General features: G+C 36.4%; 1 protein-coding gene across 2 annotated transcripts in view; it reads left to right on the top strand.

The window, feature by feature from the left end:
• KDM4C (lysine demethylase 4C) overlaps window positions 1-20,053 on the top strand; it is a 350,804-nt gene that overhangs the window by 218,558 nt on the left and 112,193 nt on the right. For both annotated transcript variants that reach the window (XM_081066750.1, XM_081066751.1), the window contains 2 exons: window positions 11,493-11,548; window positions 13,792-13,900. In XM_081066750.1, coding sequence (XP_080922876.1) covers window positions 11,493-11,548; window positions 13,792-13,900 — 165 coding nt within the window. The remainder of the gene's footprint in view (window positions 1-11,492; window positions 11,549-13,791; window positions 13,901-20,053) is intronic.

The following is a 20,053-nucleotide window of genomic DNA, read 5'->3' as shown; positions in this document are numbered from 1 at the left end:
GAAGTACTGGACCTGCTGTTGCTGCTTTGAAGGTGGAGGAAGAGGGCCATGAGCCATGAGCCCCGAAAAGCTGGAGAGGGCCAAGAAATGGATTCTCCCCGAGAGCCTCCAGAAAGCAATGACCCTGCTGACACCTTGATTTTAGCCCAGTGCGACCCATTTTGGACTTGTGACCTGCTGGCCTGTATACATTTGGGTTGTTTTAAGCCATTACCTTTGAGGTAATTTATTGTTGCAGTAATAGAGAACAAATACAGTATTCAATAGAAAGACAGCCTTGTGAATGGGTGATTAGTCCTAACGCTTAGCAGTTTGGCATTTCCCTCGTGGCTGTTAGGTATGCTGCATTTTCAGTGCCACCTCTCAATATCAGGCATCGTTCTCACTGCCTTTTTCTGTCTTTCTAGCTCATAGCCTCTAGTTCCTGGATTTCAGCAGTCCTTGGACCTCACGGTGACGTGGGATGCAGTAACGCTCCGAACATTTCCTTCTCTTCCTCCCCTCTTGTACTTACTTCTGTTTTTAGCTATTACATTCCTTTGCATACACTCCCCGCCCCCTTGCCACTTTCTGACTTTTTATTCTCCCTTCACATAACTTGACCCTAGTAAATCCAACTATCTGTACTCTGTACCTGCACCCTGTAGCTGAATATGGCTGTGGAGAAACACCCAATATGTAGATTGTGCTTGCTTTCAATTTGTAACTAGGTGAGTCCTCAGCGGTGCCAGTAATTCATATTACCATCACCCCTTCACTCTACCACTCCCCTGGTTGGCAGTCTTATACCTTCCGTCACCTGAAACGTCCCCATCCCCTCCCCCATCCTCACTCTCACGTCACAAACTCACTTCATATTTCACTGAGAACTAGGAAGCATCAGTAGGGGTCTGCAAGCTTCCACCTCCATCATATCTGTACTGTCTCTTACCTAAAGCCATCCCCTCTCGTACACACAGGATCCCAGTTCCAGTAACTCATCCCTTTCTCCCACATCACCAGTGTTCCCCTCTCTAGATGGTTCTCATTATCACCCATATAAGCTATTACTCTTCCATTTTCAAATAAACAGAAAACTTCTCTCGATCTTTCTTCTCCATCAGCTCCCTCCCTGTTTCACCAGCATGATCAGTTGATCGCTGCCTCCCGCTGGAAGCATCGTCTTCACTTTGCTTCTAGAATCCTGCACTCTCCTGCTTTTCCTCCTACTTTACTGACCGCTTCTTTTCATGTCACAGAATTCAAAATGGAGGCCTCCGCCTTATCCTACCTAACCCATTGGTAATTGCATCCTGTCTTCTAGCTTCAGTGGTTTTATGTAGCATCTAGTCATTGATGGCTTGTACCTTTCTCTGTCGAGCTCAGCCTCCCCCATGAGGTGCAGCTCCATCTGGCACCTTCTTGAGCAGCATGTCCAGTGGATACCTCGAATTCACCCTGTCTCAAATTGAATTTCAAATCTTCTCCTACAAGCTTCTTTATTTCCAGAACTTCCAGCTTCTGAGGCCAAACATTTTAGAGTTAGATTTGATGCTTTGTTTTTTCTCATACCCCATATCTGTCTGACAGTAATTCCTGTCTTGTCTAGCTTTTAAAATTAATCTAGAGTCCTGGTCACTTCTTAATCACCTCTGCTGATATTCCCCAGAGTAATCTCCATTGTTACCTCTCTCCTGGATTAAGACAGTAAGTAACCTGCTAACTGCTCTTCTCATGCGTCCCCTTGAACCTCTCTCTTCTACTATCAACACAGCAGTTGGAATGATCCAATTAAAATGTAAGTCAGATTCTGTCCTTGCTGTGCTTTAGCCCTACAGTGGCTTTTCATCTCTGTCAGAGTGAAGTTGTTCCCTTTTTTCATGGCCTATGAAGCCTTACCAGATAGTCTTCCACTTGCTTTCTGACCACCAGGATTTTCCGACATCACCTTTCCCTAGATAACGCCATAGTCCACAAACATAGCACTTAACATCCTCTGCCATCTAAAATAACCTACCGAATTTAGTTTGTCTGCTATCCCAACCAGAATGTAAGTTTATTGAGGGCAGATTCTTTGTCATTCACTGATGTTGCCCAGTGTCTAGAACATGGTGATTAACCAATATTTGTTGAGTGAATGTATGTTTCACTTATAATACAAATTAGATGTGTGGGCATCTCAATGAGAGAAATCACTTGCTGGTGTAAAATTCATTGGAGCCTGTTCAGTTTCCATTCAGAAGATAACTGCAGGAAACCTGTCATTCAGTTTCCTAATTACTCAGAATTCATGCCAGCCGTGTCCTTCTGTGAGATCCTGCCCTCTCTCCAACCCTGATAAATGAGCCACATCTCCAGAAATGGTTCATCTATGTTTTGTTGATCAGCACTTTGTAAGCTAGTTTTCCGTTAATGTGATTAATTACTCTTTGTTTTCCCAGCTCAGACAGCCTTATTTTATGGTTTTGCATTTCTGTTATGAACATGTCAGATAAATAAGGGTGTGGGGAGGTACTTCAATCCCATCATTTTTCTGTAGCACTGAAAATTGGCTTTAGTGGCACTTATGGATATGTCAGCTAAAATGAGAGCTTCTTACGAGGCAGCTTGAGAATGTTGGTATTGGCATTTCTTTAACTGATGTTTTATAGAAGAGCCACTGGAACATGATTTCCCTCCACTACAAATAATGAACAACTGTGATCGCCGTATTATAACAATGTCCTTCTCACCATTGTTGTTAATGTTGTGTCAGCACTTTGATTATAAACACTCTTTTTCATGGTTTAATAACTGAGCCATAAAAAAATCATTCTGTGTTGTAAATTGGTATACTAGCTGTTCATCTCAGTGGTGATTTTTTATGAAATCGAAGTTAAAAATACTTGATTTTGCTAAAAGGGGATTTTGTGCATGATATTAGATGAGGGAAAGGGACCTAAGCAGGAAAGGTACAATGTTCAGAATATGACCTGAATTTATACTTGTTCATTCAGCTTTTAGCGCCCTGAGATGGTGGGGGAGGGGATACAACAGAATGGCTCTTTTAATGCTGTACTTGGGAGATAGGAATAACAGCTGCCTGTTGTAACAGGCATTCAGTATATTTTTTGTTTTGTTTTAGGAAACATTGGTTGACTAGCAATACATCTAAATCTTTATAATAGTGAGTCATCTTATACTGTGTGTTCTTGTTCCTGGAAAAGCATGCTCATTAAATGTGAGATAAAACAAAGGTGGTAATGAGCACTGATTGTTTAATTTTATTTATTTTGTTCAGCAAGGCTGAACAATTTTGGTATCTTCATAGGTTAGATTGGAAAGAAGTTTTGATACGCGGAAAGACTCTAGAAGACATCATGGGTGTCCATTTAAAATTTTCAATTCAGAGTAAAAAATTTTTTTAAAAGAATAGGATAAATCTTCAGTTATGTTAATTTAAATGGCACATATTTAATGGAAAAAAGTTTTAATTTCTTTGTATGTCTTTGGCTTTTCTTTTTTAAATATAAAAGTACTGCATTTTATTAGGAAAGTTTCCTACTCCCAATACTCTCAGATTCTCAAATTTCATTTTTTACAGAAAACTACTGATACTGTTTGTCAATTGACCTATCAGATCTTTTCTATGCATAAACTGATATTATGTCTTGCTATTCTTGGGGTTCCCAAATGGTATCACAGTTTATTTAACATGCCTTAGTGTTTTCATTTAATCTTACATCGTATAATTTTTAGTAAGTCAGTATTTATGGATTTATTAGGTCGGTGCAAAAGTAATTGCGGTTTAAAAGGTTAAAAAAATGCAAAAACCGCAATTACTTTTGCACCAATGTAATACCATATCTTGTTCATTACTGTTTTAAATTTCAAGCTTGAATCTATTTTTATTGAAAAATTCAGACATTACAAATAAAATCTAAGTAACTGGTGATTCCAGTTCCTCCCGGAGGTAACTATTTTCTCTACTGTAAACAGAAATGAAATGATGGTCACTGTACATTGCTCCTCCTACATAGATACAAATATTTATCTAAGATAGATTACAAGAAATTGAATCGGTGAGTCATAATTTATATGTGTTTAAAATTTTGATTGATAATGCCAAATGCCTCTCCAAAGCCACCATAACAACCCACATACGAAAAAGATTTAAAAATCTGAAGTTATATTTAATTACTTATTTTTCATTTCCTTTATTCTTTTTTTTTTATTAGTTTCAGGTGTACAAGACAAGGTAATACTTAGATGTTCATCATTCACATCCCTCACACTGTGAACCCCCCTCCCCCCACCCACCACCCCCCCGACCCCACACCGAGCCACCACACCACATATATAAAATTATAGTTGGCATTCATCAATGCCCAGCCTCTGGTGTACAATGCCATGATCAGGCATCCACAGTACATTTCCTTTATTCTTAAAGTTGGGTATCTTTCATGTGTTTATTGGCAATGAGGAGTCTTTGAATATTTTTGCCTGTTTTTCGTAAGTGTGGGTTTTAAAAAAATATTTTCTGTTTTATATCAGAAATATTTTCTTGTTTTATCATTTTGTGTTAACTTATTTGTATTGGTATTTTATTCTTTAGAATTTCAAAATTTTGATATAGCCAAAATTTGTTAATTTTTCCAATATGCCTCTTGTCTTTTAAATGTTATATTAAGAAGTCATATTAGGGGGGTCGGGGGGTGGGAGATGATGGTAAGGTGGATCAAATATATGGTGATGGAAGGAGAACTGACTCTGGGTGGTGAACACACAATGGGATTTATAGGTGATGTAATACAGAATTGTACACCTGAAATCTATGTAATTTTACTAACAATTGTCACCCCAATAAATTTAAAAGAAAAGTCATATTTATCCTCAATTCATCAATATATTTGCTTGCAATTTTTAAAAATACTTATATAGTTCTATTTTGTTTTTGAGGTTAGGTCTGTAATTCAATTGGCATTTATTTTTATGAACCAGAGCGCCTTTCTCTCTCTCTTTCTCTCTCTCTCTCTCTGTCTCTCAGACAGACAGACAGACACACACACACACACACACACACACACACACATCATTCAGTTGAATTCATTATTGAAGAGTTCATGGTATTTACTTTTGATTATTCATTCAGCTATGTCTTTCTGTTTTCTAATACTCTCTTCAACAAAGAGTAGTCTGCTGTTTAACCTATCCTGTAAGTTTTAAATTTCAGTTATTCTTTTTTTGGTTATAGAATTTCTATATAATTTTTTAAAATGTGATTTGTCATTTATTTATAGTTGCTTACTTACATTCTTAATACCCACATTAACTTTTAAACATGTTAAAATGTTTATTTTACATCTTGTGTCTGAGATCATTATGCATCTAATTCTACTGTCTCTTTTATCTGCTCCTCAAACCCATATTTTCTTGAATGTTTTTTGAGTTTTTGAGTTATGATTTTGAGCTTATATTCCTTAGAACAATATTTGTGAATTTCTTGAGGCCTTTGTAATAATAGGTGGTTGTTGAAAATTACAATTTTCACTTTTAAAAGATCACAATCCACTTTCCAATAATATCACCCTACTTCATGAACAATGTAAGAATGTTACAGTATAATTTCATTAATTTCCTTTCCCTTTGTGGTCTTATCTTACATTTTATTTCTATATACACTATACTCCACAGTATTGTTATTTTTATTTGAAAGAGTCAAGTCTTTCAATGAAACTTACAGTCTCTCTTGCTCTGTCTCTTTGTCTCTTCATTCTCATTCTCTTTTATGTGATTGTTTTGGATATACTAAAAATTCATTTTATATTTACCCCTTTTTGATGTTCTTTATTTCTTCCTGCCAATCCATTGTTCAAGTTGGTATAATTTGTCTTCATTCTGAAGGGTTTTTTTTTTTTTTTTGTGGGGGGTGATAGGCATTTGTTATAGTGTGAATCTCCTGGAAACAAAGTCTCTTCAATTTTTGTCTATGAGAGTTTTTTGTTTTGTTTTCATTTTCAAAGGATATTTTCTCTGGAAATAGAATTCTAGGTTGCCAGCTTTTTTCTTTCAGTATTTTATAGATATTATAACATTGCCATTTGCCACCATTTCTGGTTAGATTTCTGGTGTAATTTATACTTGTGCAGTTACTGACTGAATTGTCTTTTTTGTTTTGCTTTTAAAATATGTTTGTTATATTTGTTTTTCAGAATTCTGACTGCTATGTATTTAGTGTGTTTTCTTTGTATTTATCTGCTTAAGTTTGCTGGGCATCTTGGATTTGTGGGGTGATGTATTTTATCAGTTTTGGAAAGTTCTCTGCCATTATCTCTTCAAATATTTTTACCCATTCTGTCTTTTCTCTTCTTGGACTCCAATTATACATTAATTAAACAGGTTGTTGTTTTCCTTTAGATCTCTGTTCATTCTTATAACTGCTCTTTTCTTTTATTTCCTATTTATGTCTTAAAGTCACTGAACTTTTACTCTGCCTAAGTTTTTTTTGAAATCTGTCTACTGAATACACCATTTCTGATGTCATATTTTTTTCATTTCTACCATTTTAATTTGCTTTCTAAATAGTTCCCATGACTTTGCTAAAGTTTTTCTATCTCTTCATAAATTTGTTGTCTATCTTTTTCATTAGGTCCTTTAGCATTTTGAACATACTAATTTAAAACTCTGATAATTCCATTATCTTATCAATCTTTGTGTCTGATTTTATTTCCTTCCTTGATTATAAATCATATTTTCTTGCTTTTTTGAGTACCCTGTACATGTTTTGAGTGTGTGCTGGACATTTTGTAGCAAATGAAGTGAATATATGTATTTCGAGAAAAGGCATGCCCCTTCTTCTGTCAGGTTTCTAGAGTAGTAGTGAAGTCAATCTGATTTGTATTTGAAATTTGTTGCAGTTTCAGTTAGACTCACTCTACTCTGGTTTCAGATGTTTTAAGGGTGGGATCAGGACTTTCCCTCAGCAGTGTCTGTTCTCTGAGCACTGTGGAGACTCTAACATATGTCTGCTTTTTGTAGCTGAGTTGGCAGATTTGAAAGATCTCTCCTTGCGTTAGAACTTAGCTGCCTAGATTTTGGGTTCCTAGAGAGTTTTCTTTCAGTTCTGCTTCTTGTTTTTTTTGTACCTCGATAGAATTATTAGTGACAGATCCATATTTTGTTCCTTTGTGTTAACCAAAGAAAAGGTTCAGGTGGTTGTAAAGAACCAAAAGCATTTATTTGAACAAAAAGAGATGCAACTCTGGAGGCACAGATTCAGGTAACAACTTAAATTGTGTTCCAAAGAGAACCAACGAAAGGCAGGGTTATTTAGTGGCAAAATTTGTATGTGTGGATCCTGTTTTGCTCCTCCACGCAAATGATGCATTCTGGCAAAGTTAACAGGGATTGGTTAATTCCAGTATGCACACAAAGGAGGCAAAAACTACAAGGAGGATGTAAAGTCTATATATATCCATGCAGTGTTGTTGTTCCAGAATGTTTATGGCTTGGCTTTGAGCTGAGTTTAGCAACAGGTTCTCCTGACTCTATTTTAAGTGACTTCCTCAGCAATGCTTATGCCATTTTATCTTCTCCGTTATCACTTGCTACACCACTGCACCTGGCTTATTCACTGGCATTGTTATATGGAAGTTGTCTAGTGCCACAGTTAACCTTTTTTACATATTGAACCACTGTTCTTGTATTTATTGTGTGTTTATGAAATGCTGTACATTTATTAACTAATTTAGGGAAGTAGTATTTCCCCCCTTTTACAAATAAGATATCTGAGGCACAGAGGGTAAGTAATTGGCTTATGATCATACCACTAGTAAATGGCACAACTGCAATTTGAACCCTGGCCATCTGCATTTTGTTAAACACCTTAACATAGCTTGGTTCTCTGGTTTTATGGTGCATCCTCTCTGTTAAATTGGATTTATCTAGCCTGAGGTTAGATTGATCAGACTGACTAAAATGTTGCTTTTGCCTGAAACGGTATCATTTTTGAAGGATGAGGTGGAGATAAATTTAATGGTCTCATACCAATGAGTTTGATTAGCTAGATAATGAAACAAATGGGAATGCAGACTGTTATGTAATCTATGCTGCTTGGTAACACAATTTGTTATGATATGTGTTCTTTTGGGGGGATTGGTTTTGAAAATGAATTCTTACTTATTTATAGAAAAGATGAAATGGGGACTTGGTTATGCCCTTATCATTATCTTCCTTATAGTATGGGTAAGTACACATGGGTCTTCTCCCTTTCTCAACTGTGAGCTCTAAGATGCTCAGTCTCCTGTTTATTTTGACATTCTGCTTTGATATCTTGTGCCTTGTAAATAGCTTTACCTGGCCACGAATGTTTTTGATTATTACTAAGAAATATGATTTCTCAAGTAAATCATGGCAAAAAATAACTTCATGTCAAATCATTGTTTTTTAACTCCACGTTACTGGAGCCTGTGCTTCCTTTCTTTAGTGTCCCAGTATGTGAAAATGGTTTTTGTAATTTTTTAATCCTTTGGTAATGTTTTTACTTTGCCCTGTATTGCCATATTTTCTCGTTTATTTAAAAAATTATTATGGAAGGTGTACTCTGTTGGGTATCATAATATAGAAAGAGTAACCTGAGAGATAGACTCACAACACGCATTGAGTTTATGGTGTAGTGAGGACAGCAGAAAGAATTCAATAATTGACAAGAGTAATAAGAGAGAAATAACTGAGCCAGGGGATTAGGAGATGTCAAGGATTTGTTTAGTTTAATTAATGAAGAATGGAGCGCTGTGTGTCTGATGTGTTTGGGTGCAGAGGAAACCTCATGGACAGTCCCTGGGGTGTCCCTGGAGAGTAGTGCCAAATGAAGGGTGACAAGGTTATAGCCTGATGATTCTGGACCTTCTAAGCCACGTTAAATACTGAGAGGCATTAGAACCCTATCTGGTAGATTCCACATTGACTGTGGGGTGGCATTAGCAGTAGTTTAGGTCTGATGAAGAATGCTGTCGGTATCAACTAAGATGACAGCAGTGATAATGGAGAGGAGAAGTTGGATTTGGGGGTGGGATTGACAGAACTCAATTGATTAGAGCTAAAATGAGAGGAAAATTATGTCTTTCAGCATGAGCTAGAATGGATAGTTGATACCACTGATGGGAAACAGTGGGAGAGCACAGGCTTGAGAAGAAGATGTGAGTTCAGATTTGTACATGTGTTTGAGATGCCTGTGGAGCTGTCATTCAGACATCTTAGGAGATAAATGTTTGCGTCATTGGCCTTTTGAGAATCAGGGTAGTAGATGAGATGCTCAACAAGCAGGTATGGATAGAGAAGTGAATAGGACCTATTACAGAAATTACAGTGTTTTGAGGAGCATGAAAGAGGAGCCTGTTAAAAGGAGCTGAGGATCAGCTAGAGATGGAGTCGGACAATGAGGAGAGTGTGGGATAATGGAAACCAAGGTCATGATCAACAGTGTTGAATGTTGAACAGTGTTGAAGGCAAACCAAGGACTTGGAATCATCTGTTAGCTTTTGTGACATGGATGTCACTGGTGATCCAAGAAAAACCTCGTTTCATACCGTAGTACGTGGGAGTCTTCTAAACTCCACTTAAAATCTTAAACCTACACATTCTGCTTTAGAGGACTGTTTCCTCCTGTTGCAGTCTCACCCTGCAACTTGTGTACCTTCTAATGATCCTATCAGGTGCTTTAAAGCGGCTTCCATGCTGCTTTGCTGTATTTAACTCTGCAAACTTGTCCCTTTAGGCTCTTCTCTCTGCCAGTTTCATTAATCAGACATCTCGTTCTCTCCGTGTCTGAGCGCCTCACTGTCCACAGCTCCCTTTTGTTGCATTCCCACTTTAATACCGGCATCTTTTTATATACAGTTGTGACCTCCTATTTTGTTTTCATTCTCATCTCCCCCCATAGAGGATGTATTTAATTACTGAAAAATACTTCAAGTCAGTAATGTTTTATGAAATTATTATTGAATACTTTGTATATTATTGAATAACTTGAATTATTGCAGTTCTCATTTTCAATATTTGGAGTTTGAAATTTTTCTTTCATTGTGTGCTTCATCAGAACAAGTTATTTTAAAGGCCTCTGGAATATGGTTTTCTGGTATGGATAGACAAAATTTTCTGTTGCGTTATCGCCTTGAGCTGGGTTTATTATAGATTCAAATGTATACGCACAGGGCAGCTTTTGCTACTCTGAACCATGAATATTCACCTAGGAAATTTCAAATGGACGTGCAGAGACTTTGCGGACACAAAACCATTGGGTATCTCTGGTTGTTTGCTGCCTATTAGGAGTTAATACAGATATGTTGGTTCTCTTCCGTTGTTTATTACTGTTCTCCCTGGAAAACTAAAAGCTATGGAGCTTGACACTCCATTATTAATAGTTGATACCTTAGAAGGCTTCCCTGTAAAGCTAGGCAAAACTGTCAAAATTAATTAACGGCGAGGAGAGCACCTTGGAGAACAGATACTGAATTTTATATATACAACTTGGAGCTGGGAGGAAATAGCCTATAACTATTTAAAAAATATATATATATTAATGAAGTAAATTGGAGGACAAGCTTAAGGTTGAAAATAAAAATGTTACTTAAGTATTTAATAAAAAGTTCTAGGTCAACAAAAGACATTGCATTGTTTTCTGGCCCTCTTTTTTAATGGACTTTTTCATAGGATTGTAGTGAGAAATGAAGAATAAAGTCTGTATTTGTAGTACAGAGAGTCATCTTGGAGTGAAAAAGTCTGTGCCAATCAAAGGCACATAAAAATGCCAAAAATATAAACTTATGAGGGGAAGATAAAGATAAACATAAACATGTATGGCATTGTTTTCTGGGGCTAGATAGCCTGGGTTTGTCAGAACATTTTTCCAACACTATTTGCCCACAGAAAAACCCAAATGATACTTTTCTGATCTCTCAGTGAGCTTCAGCTTCCTTTGACAGGCATCTCTTTCATGCTCCTTAAACACTGTAATTTCTGTAATAGATCCTATTCACCTCTCTATCCACGTCTTTTAAAAAGAGCTTCCTGCTTATCCTGATATCAGAACAAAGTCTGCCAGTTCTCTATTTTTCAGCCATTGTGTATACCTGAGTGGATTCCCAGAGCACAAAAGAACCCAGTCATATTCTCTGTTCTAGAATTCTAGTTCATACCTCTCCAGACTACCAAGTTCTCTGTGTCACAGCTTTCCTCCAAAGTGGCAGTTGAACATGATACCAGGGTAATGATGGTTTCCTCTAGCGGATATATATGCACACACTATTTTTTTTTTTTTTTTAAGAAGGCCTATCTCTGAGCAGTTCAGTAAGGGAAAGGAAAAGGAGAGGTGGGAAGGTGAAAGTACATCCCTTATTAAACTGCTCAGACCTTCATGAAATTCTCGATGGTTTCATTTTAAAATAAAAAATTAGAATTTATGGGAATATTTAGATAAATAGTAATGGTTTTTATTTTATGTGTCTGGTAATGGTGTGGTGTTTTTTCTCCCCTAGGAATGCTGTCTCTGCAATCTGAGAGGGGGTGCTCTTAAGGAAACCAAGGACAATAAGTAAGTAATAGGTTAATGTGTTGAATCTCATTGTTTCCTTCTCCTCTCTAGAGTGGTTGTGCCTTTGGGTGGCAGTTTGCATTACCTCTCATTGTACACATTGTTCCAAGGGTTGTGTTGTCCAGGGCCAAGGTTGGGATTCTATGCTTGTCTTCAGAGACCGTTACTGCCACCACATTCACCTCATCTGAACAAAGGGTTCTCAGTCCTGCTTCTGTTCTACGTCTTTGACACCATGAAAATAACCCCCCTTTTACTAACAATTTTTTATTTTTATTTATTTATTTTATTTATTTATTTTTATTGGGCTATTCAGATACAATTTTTTAAATGAAGGCAGCCCATATCATCTAGCTGCCATTGGAATCCTAGTGTTTAATATGATGGATCCTATTAGTCTAATAAAAATAGTGTATGCCTGAAAACAGAGAAAGTTGTTATCTTCCGAGAAATAAAATCAATCATGGTCATGACATTAAAACAAAATCATTTATTTTTAACATCAGCAAATTAACAAGAATGTGTACGTACTAAAATAGAAACACAGGGAGAAAACACTGATTTTAAGATTTAAAGGGGCCAGTTGAAGAATATGAAAATAATTTTGAAAGAAGAATCGTAAATGAACGTAAAGAAAAGTAATCTGGTTTTTATGGCGGTTGTTGAAATACATTTTTGCATGAATTTTATTTTCATGACTCAGTTTTAATATTTAAAATGGGGCCAAAGCATTTATAGGCTCCTGTGAAAATTGAAACATGTAGAAATGGTTTAGACAGAGGTTTGAAGATGGCACTTGAGGGCCAAATTCAGCTCCAAAATGTTTTTATTTGACCGACCCACCATTTTATAAATTTGATCCAAATTTTAAAAGTTGAGAGGTTTTTGGATTAAAATCTAGATTTTCATCTTTACTTGAAAAGTGATTGTGCATCTCTTTATGGCATTAACAGGGTGAGAGAGAACCTGGCCTATATGGGCACACGCGCCCCAGGTTTCCATTATTTACCAGCTCACGTTTATTTGTTTCCATCCTGCTTGGCCCCACAGGCACCGGGCTTGGGACCCTGGGTGTAATGTAATGATGGAGTTTGCATAATTATGTGCATTGCACGTGTTTCTGATTGCTTATCAGGAAGAATAAAGTCATTTACCATTCCTGTGTTGATAAAGTTTAGTCTAAAACTAGTTTTGCTTAATTTGGGATCTTCCACTTTCACCGTCTTAGTTAATGTGATTGGCATGATACTAAAAAGTATTGACTAGTTCTAGGATGTTGCACAGGTCATGAGACTATGAGATGACTATGAGATGACAGAGACGATAAGAACTTCTCTTCCTACTCTTGAGCTAGGACAAAAAGACATGTTTGCTGTAGAATCACAGTAGTTAGATATGAAAGAATGCCATGATGGGGTTGATACTTGTCTTCTCTTCCTGTGGTCTTTACAGGCAGGATGGAGTCTTAGGTTGTTTGGGTGAAACACATATTTGACTTAAAAATAGGTTGGTGGATGTGATAGTCTTTTAAGATCTTTTTAAACCTAAGAGTCTTATTTGCTTGGGGCATAATATTTATGAGAAACTTGATAGTGTTAATGGGGATGTTGTGATTTTTCTGGAGTAATTCAGAATTTGAAAGGAAATACTAAGGTTTAAGTAGGAAACAAAGGAACAAGCTAAATTTCATTTCTCCTTATCTCTAGGTTCCTTTGATTATAGTAGGATTGCAATGACAATTTAATTACTTAATCAGTATTAGTTCTTTTAGAAAACATTCGCTATTTGTTCTAGTTTGCTTTATGATATTTGTATTATGTTAAAAGATTATATGCAGTGCCCAGTTCATACCTTTTGTTAATTGAACTAATCTTTTGTCACATATTATTTAGCTTACGTGTATTAAACACCTCTGTATTTCAGCATCAAATGGAATAGCAAGCCTACATTTTAGTATTTTGTAGATCAAGTGTAGAAAACTACATATATTGGTAGGATCGAGTCCTTGGTCTTCACCTAGTTTTTCATGTCACAGAGGTGGGCAGCTGTGGTATTGAATCCATCCAGGTATCATCTGATAGGTTTAAAATTCAAAGAGTAGTCTGTTTGTGATGGACTTAGGTGTTCAGCTTTCTTTCTCATCTCTGTGTTTCTCATCTGTGAGAATTGTATCACCTGGTTGAAGTATGAGGTATGTAAGTTTAGGGAACTCTTGTTTATGTTTAATGTCTCCTTTCCTGTAGGTGGGCCCATGTCATGTGCGCCGTCGCGGTCCCAGAAGTTCGATTCACTAATGTCCCAGAAAGGACACAGATAGATGTAGGCAAAATACCTTTACAGAGGTTAAAATTGGTGAGTGGCAAAGCTTCTTTTTTACCTCATAAAATAGTATGAATTTCAAGTTCTGAATATTTCTATTAATACACACGTTCCCAAGATAATTTTTCTCTTAGCTTCATTTTTTTAATTCTACCCTTTTCTCCCTTTAGCTTAAGTTTACTTATCTATACATACTCTTTTCCTATTGTATTATAAGTATGTTTATAATCGTCTTCAAATTCTGTTTGAAATAAGGCAAAAGAATACTACATTTCCTGGATTACTGTGAATTTTCAAACAATAGGCTATTTGGAGAGGTTTTTAAGAAATGAACCTGAGCTGTCTATCGCTATTTAACTTGTTTAGTTTCTCTGTCTCTTGCCTCTCTTTGGTTGGTCTTGATTTAGCAAAATACATCTAACCTGATTTCATCATCTCTTCACCAAGAGACTTGCAGAGAAATACAGAAACTATTATTACTACGAAGGGATTTACTTACAAATAGATACCAGTCACTTAATTTGCCAAACTCTTTGCCGATGATCTTCTGATCTGTTTAGAAACTTTCATAAAAATCTTCCCACTGGCTGTCATTGTTGAGTATTTTGCATTGAAAAACTAGGCCTTTAATGTCCTCAACATTGAAATAACCTTGGAGTTCGGATTAAATTGTGAGCCAACAGGTCATAAGGCCTTTACAGTTCATATTTAATGAGAATTTTCCCTAAAGTTAAATTGAATGACCTTAAAATAGTGGAGCGTGTCTTACACATGGACTTTTAATAGCCTACAACTTCTTCAGTTCTTTTTATTTTTAACTTGAGGTCTTTCCACTATGGAATGTTTCAGGCACTTTAACTTTAACTCTCTACCTGCATATTATGTGTTTTGTTACTAGTCTCTTCCCCAAGGAGGAGCTGGGAATACTTAGAATCTAGTCTGTTGTCTTTCCTTCTCACAGAAGGGAAAGTGAACACTTATTTCCCATTACAGCTCCATCAAGTATTTCACATTGCTAGAAAATATGTGGCCCTTTATGGAGCTGATGATTGCTCTTGGCAGATATGAGTCTTGAGACCAGGATGTTCAGGATGTGATAATGGAAGTATTGTGAATGAGACAGAAATGAATGGGCCATTTAAATGGCCCTTTAAAGCTCACAGTGACTCTCCGAAGACAGTAAAATTCTTGGGCTCCTGGACTTTCAAAGGAAAGCTTGAAATCTTATATCTTGGTCACCAATTAAAAAAAAAAAACACACACACTTATAAGAAATAAACAAAAAACATTTTCTAGAATTAGGACTATCAGGCAGAATTTTAAAAAATACTGAGTTCACTATGTCAAAGAATTTAATATTTTAGCGTGGCAAATACTAACAGATATCTTACATTTTTTCTGATTTATAAGTAATATTTATTTGCAAAAATTCAGACACTGCATTTAATAACCACCTTTGGTTCTCTCTCCTGAAAGATGACTTCTGTTATCCATTTCAATGCCCCTCCAAATGAGTGGTCACTGCTCCTGGTGCTTCCCTTTAAGGACCTATATCCTGATTCCTGTTGTCCATGAATGTTTCCTTAATGATGTATTGTTATTCACACCAGTCCCAAATGGGTTTTTAGGGAGTAGCAGGAAGGGACAGCATGGATCATTTCAGTGCCATTCAGGAAGTTGTATCTAGAAATTTGAAGTCTGATGATTACATGGGAAAGTGGCAAAGCTTATTGTTTTCTTCACAATGCTATGTTTCACCTTGATTGTGTATGTCACATATTCCTTATGGAATGTTTGCCATCCTTAAACAATTGGTACCTTTGCAGGAGTACGCCTTGACTGAATTTAAGATCACCTAAAGTCTATTTCAAATGATAATATAGAGCTGTTTGTTGACATACAGATATCCATGACACATTTGGGTGAAAATTGCAGGCTGTAGATCAGATTTTTTTCGGTTTTTAATGTAATTTTACATGCTTGGAGAATTTTTTTTTTTAAGTTTTTAACTTTATTTTGAAATAATTTTAGATTTACAGAGTCGCTGTATATTCTTCATCCTGCTTTCATTAATGTTATAATGTTAGCTCTTTACATAAGCGTAGTAAATTTGTCAAAACTAAGAAATCAACATTGGTAATTCCTACTAACTAAACTAGAGAATTTACTTGGCTTTCTTTAATTTTTACGCTGATGTCTTTTTTATGTGTTCCAAGATCTTATCTAGGATGTCACGTTGGGCTTGGTTGTTACATATCCTGAGCATCCTCAGATCTGTGACAGTTTGTCATTCTTTCCTTGGTTTTCATGACCTTAACAATTTTGGTCAGGTATTTTGTAGAATAGCCCTCAATTAGGAATTGTCTGATATTTTGTCATGTTGAGACTGAGGGATGTGTTTTAGGAGGCATACCACGGAGATGAAGTGCCCTTCTCATCATATAGTATCGGGGTAACATGATATAAATATAATTTATTACTAATGATATATACCTGGATTAGATGGAGTCTGCCAGGTTACGATTTTCTTTTTCTTTTGTATAATTTTTTCAGTTACAATTGACGTACAATATTATATTAGTTTCAAGTGTTCAACGTAGTGGTTAGATAGTTGTATAACTTACGAAGTGATCACCCTGATAAGTCTAGTACCCATCTGACACCATACATAGTTATTACAATATGATTGAGTATATTCCCTATGCTGTACTTTACATCCCTGTGACTGTTTTTATAACTGGCAATTTGTACATCTTAATTCCTTCCTCTTTTTCACTGCATGGAGAATTTCTTAGACTTATACTTATCAAAATGCTCATAGTGGTTAATTTAAGTGGGAAAGTAAAAGGAGAAACTTCATTTTGGGGAAAAATAATCATTCAAAAATGCTATAACTGTTTGAAAGGGGGCAGTAGCCAGAAGTCTAGATAACTTTTTCACCAAGAATCCTCAAGAAGACATCACCCTTGTGAATCTCCTATAGGGCATCTGTGCCCTGGTCTTAATCAGTGTCCCTTGGTGATCGGCGTGCGGGAGAGTGCACCTTTCCAGAGAATAGGACGCTCTGCCCTGTACGTACAGTCAAGTATACTTTTCTGATACTAGCATTCTTTTGAAGTTTAAGTAATCTAAGAAAAGCATGGCCAGCCAGAAGTCAGAGCAGTAGTTTTGTGTGGTATTTCACCCAGGCCAACATATGTCTAGGCAAATTATTTTACTATGTTTATTTAGTGAATGTATGTGTGTCTTCCAGTGTCAGTTTCAGTCTTTTTCTGGAGCTGTAGCCATCCTTTTTCTGGATGCTCTACTGTCTACCCACCTTTTTGTTTACACAGATGGGGGATATCAGGACTCAGATGTCAGTGTCAATTTATTTCACCAAACAATTACTACTTTACCTTGCCAAATACTTAGTGTACATTTTTGAGTAAGACATTGCTTTTGTCTCTTAACTCCTATAGTTTAGATTGGGGTTTTTCAACTTGGCTCTGTTGACCTTTCAGATAAGATAATTCTTTGTTGGGGTGACTGTCATGTGTATTATAGATTGCGCATCCTTGAACAAATATACAGTGCCAGATATCCCTGGGAGGCAAAATCACTCCCATTTGAGAACCCACTGGTTGGCAGGGAAGACATACATATAAAGAGAAATTTTTCATTTTTGTCGTATTTAGACAGAGACTATCTTGGTTGAAAGAAATAAGTTGGAGACTAAGAGAACAGAAATTCTTAATTGGTTTTAAAAACATCCCAGAGACTTTTTGGGCAAATTTTTCAAATTTCTTATTTGTCAATAAAGTAATAGAATTCATCAACATATGTGCATATTTGCTACTGTGTTATGTAATCTGATTTAATATTTTAACATCTATCTTTATAGAAATTGAACCACCATGAATACTAACAAAGTTTCATAAAGATTAAAACTCTGTGGTGTGTGTGTGTGTGTGTGTGTGTGTGTGTGTGTGTGTACACACATATGGTAGCTACTGAGTAAATATTTATGGAATAATTAAAAGGCAGCACATTATTGTTTATTATTTGTGCTTCTGGCTTAAAATTATTGTGGCTGGAAGCTTTGATCAGACAATACCAAAATTGTGTGTGCCTTTTTATTGTTTCCCCTTTAAAAGTCGTGGTGATAAATGCATGCACAGCTCTGTGCGTGCTGCTCACCCGTGCAGCACTTGCCCTGTTGTCTGAGAGTTCTGATCTTGGAACCTCTAGTCAGTTGGGGATTGAAAACCAGAGTGACTTGATGTAGGCAAAACAAATTTGCTCATCCTAAAGCAGCAGCATGGGGTGGGGGTGGGAACTCTGAGCCTCTCTCCCGTTCACGCTAGGTGGTGCTGCTGTACCATTTTCTCCTGTCCTTGCCCTTAAATCACCTCTTAGCAAGTGCCTAATCACAGCCCTGCCCACACTTGTAGGGTGTACGTGAGAGAGAGGGGGTGGGGGTTGGGGGGAAAGGGAGAGAAAGAGTGATATGCATGCTGGGTGCTGTAGCCCAAAAGATAGCAGCAAAGCAGGGAAAAGGGCTGCTTGCTGTGCATTCAAAGTGCTGAATTCCAGAGGGCAAGTTTTTAGTTCAGATTTCATTTAGTCATCTAAAAAGAGCTGCTTTCCTTTCGGGCAAGTTAGTGTTTTTCTGTATAAGTACTCACCAACATTAGAAAAGCCAGTAACTGCAACAGGCTTAAAGAATAACTGATGGCATACATGAGTTCCAAATGTCTTCTGAAGTATGAAAGCTGTGTATTTAAAAAAATGCTCGTTATTATTAGCAATCTTTCTAGAACATGAAATACTGGAATTTATGCAGAGGTATTTGAACATTTTGGTAATATTGTTGTTTGCCTTTTATTTATTCATAAGTTCAACTTGCAGCTTTTGAAATACCCCTCTGTATAATTATTTGTGTAGAAAGATTTTTATTGAGGATATAAGAAAGGATTTGTTGACTTTAGCAGATTTTCCTTCTTATAATGACTATTACAAAAAGAAGAGACAGCAAATGGAAAACAACAATTTCCATGCTCTTTCGTGGATTATGTTGATCCTAAAATAGTGTGTGCTTTGAGAACCTTTATCTCATCCAGCCACCTTGTTTGGTAATAGCACTCGTGTGGCCTCTACTCATCAGATAACTAAATGGACAACCATGATGAGACTAGACTTATTTTCAAGGTACTGTATTTTATTTTATTCACGTTGCTGACAATTTGAAATATTTTAATAAAATTCATTATTTTTTAAAAACTAAACAAAATTTAATTTTAAAAACTGAACAAAAACTAAACAAAAATATTTGGCTACAGTGGTCTTAGTTTGTTCTTTCCTTTTTTTTTGTTTAATAATATTCAGCTTTGTGTAGAGTAATTATCTCAGGGGTTATTAAAGTAATTGCTGCCTCATCTAAAAAATGCTACAGGTTGCCATCTAAAAGCATCAGGTTATTAAGCAGAGCCATCCTTTCATAGGAAAGAAATGGCTGAATAGGCTATATCCAAAGTAATATCCAAAAGGGAGAACCGTTTTCTCTGTCAGTTTAGGCATTCTTCAGATTATGAATGGAGATTCCAGATTACTTAGTATTTTTCTTATCTGCTCATTTAGAATGAACTTCTTTGTTTCTGAATGACTTTTCAATACAGGAATAATTGTCCTTGTGACAATGTCTGTCATTTCCTGTGCCTTCCCCATATCCTTTAATACTTCTCCATTTATCCAGAAAACGTGACATTGGCACCTGGTAGGATGCTGAGGACACTTCCTACCTCCCACTTGAATGGTGTGCTCACGGATAACCAGCCCAGGGTTTTGTTTGGATCTCAGATATTTAGTGTGCCCGAGGATGAAAACAAAACAATTGCCCCCACATGATACAGATTTTAGAATTTACTCAGTCATTTCCTTTTCTTTTCCCTTCTGTTCTGTTTTCTCTGCTACTATGATGGGTTGGCCATGGTCATAACTGAATCTCTGAAAGAGGAGCACAATTATGTGAAGATGAGAAAACAAAAAAAAGGAAGTAGAGAGATACAAAACACACATGCAGTTAGAATGTCTGTTTGTGCTTTTCACAATTAGAAAAAAAATACAGGTAAAAATTATCAGAAGAAGAATTAAGGACAGGAATTAAGAGATGGCAAACATAATCTTTATAGTATGATCACACAGAAG

The sequence above is a fragment of the Rhinolophus hipposideros genome (genome assembly GCF_964194185.1).
Source record: "Rhinolophus hipposideros genome assembly, chromosome: 11".
NCBI classification, from domain to species: domain Eukaryota; kingdom Metazoa; phylum Chordata; class Mammalia; order Chiroptera; family Rhinolophidae; genus Rhinolophus; species Rhinolophus hipposideros.
Note: the sequence above shows the minus strand (reverse complement) of the source record. Positions and strands in the feature narration are given on the sequence as shown.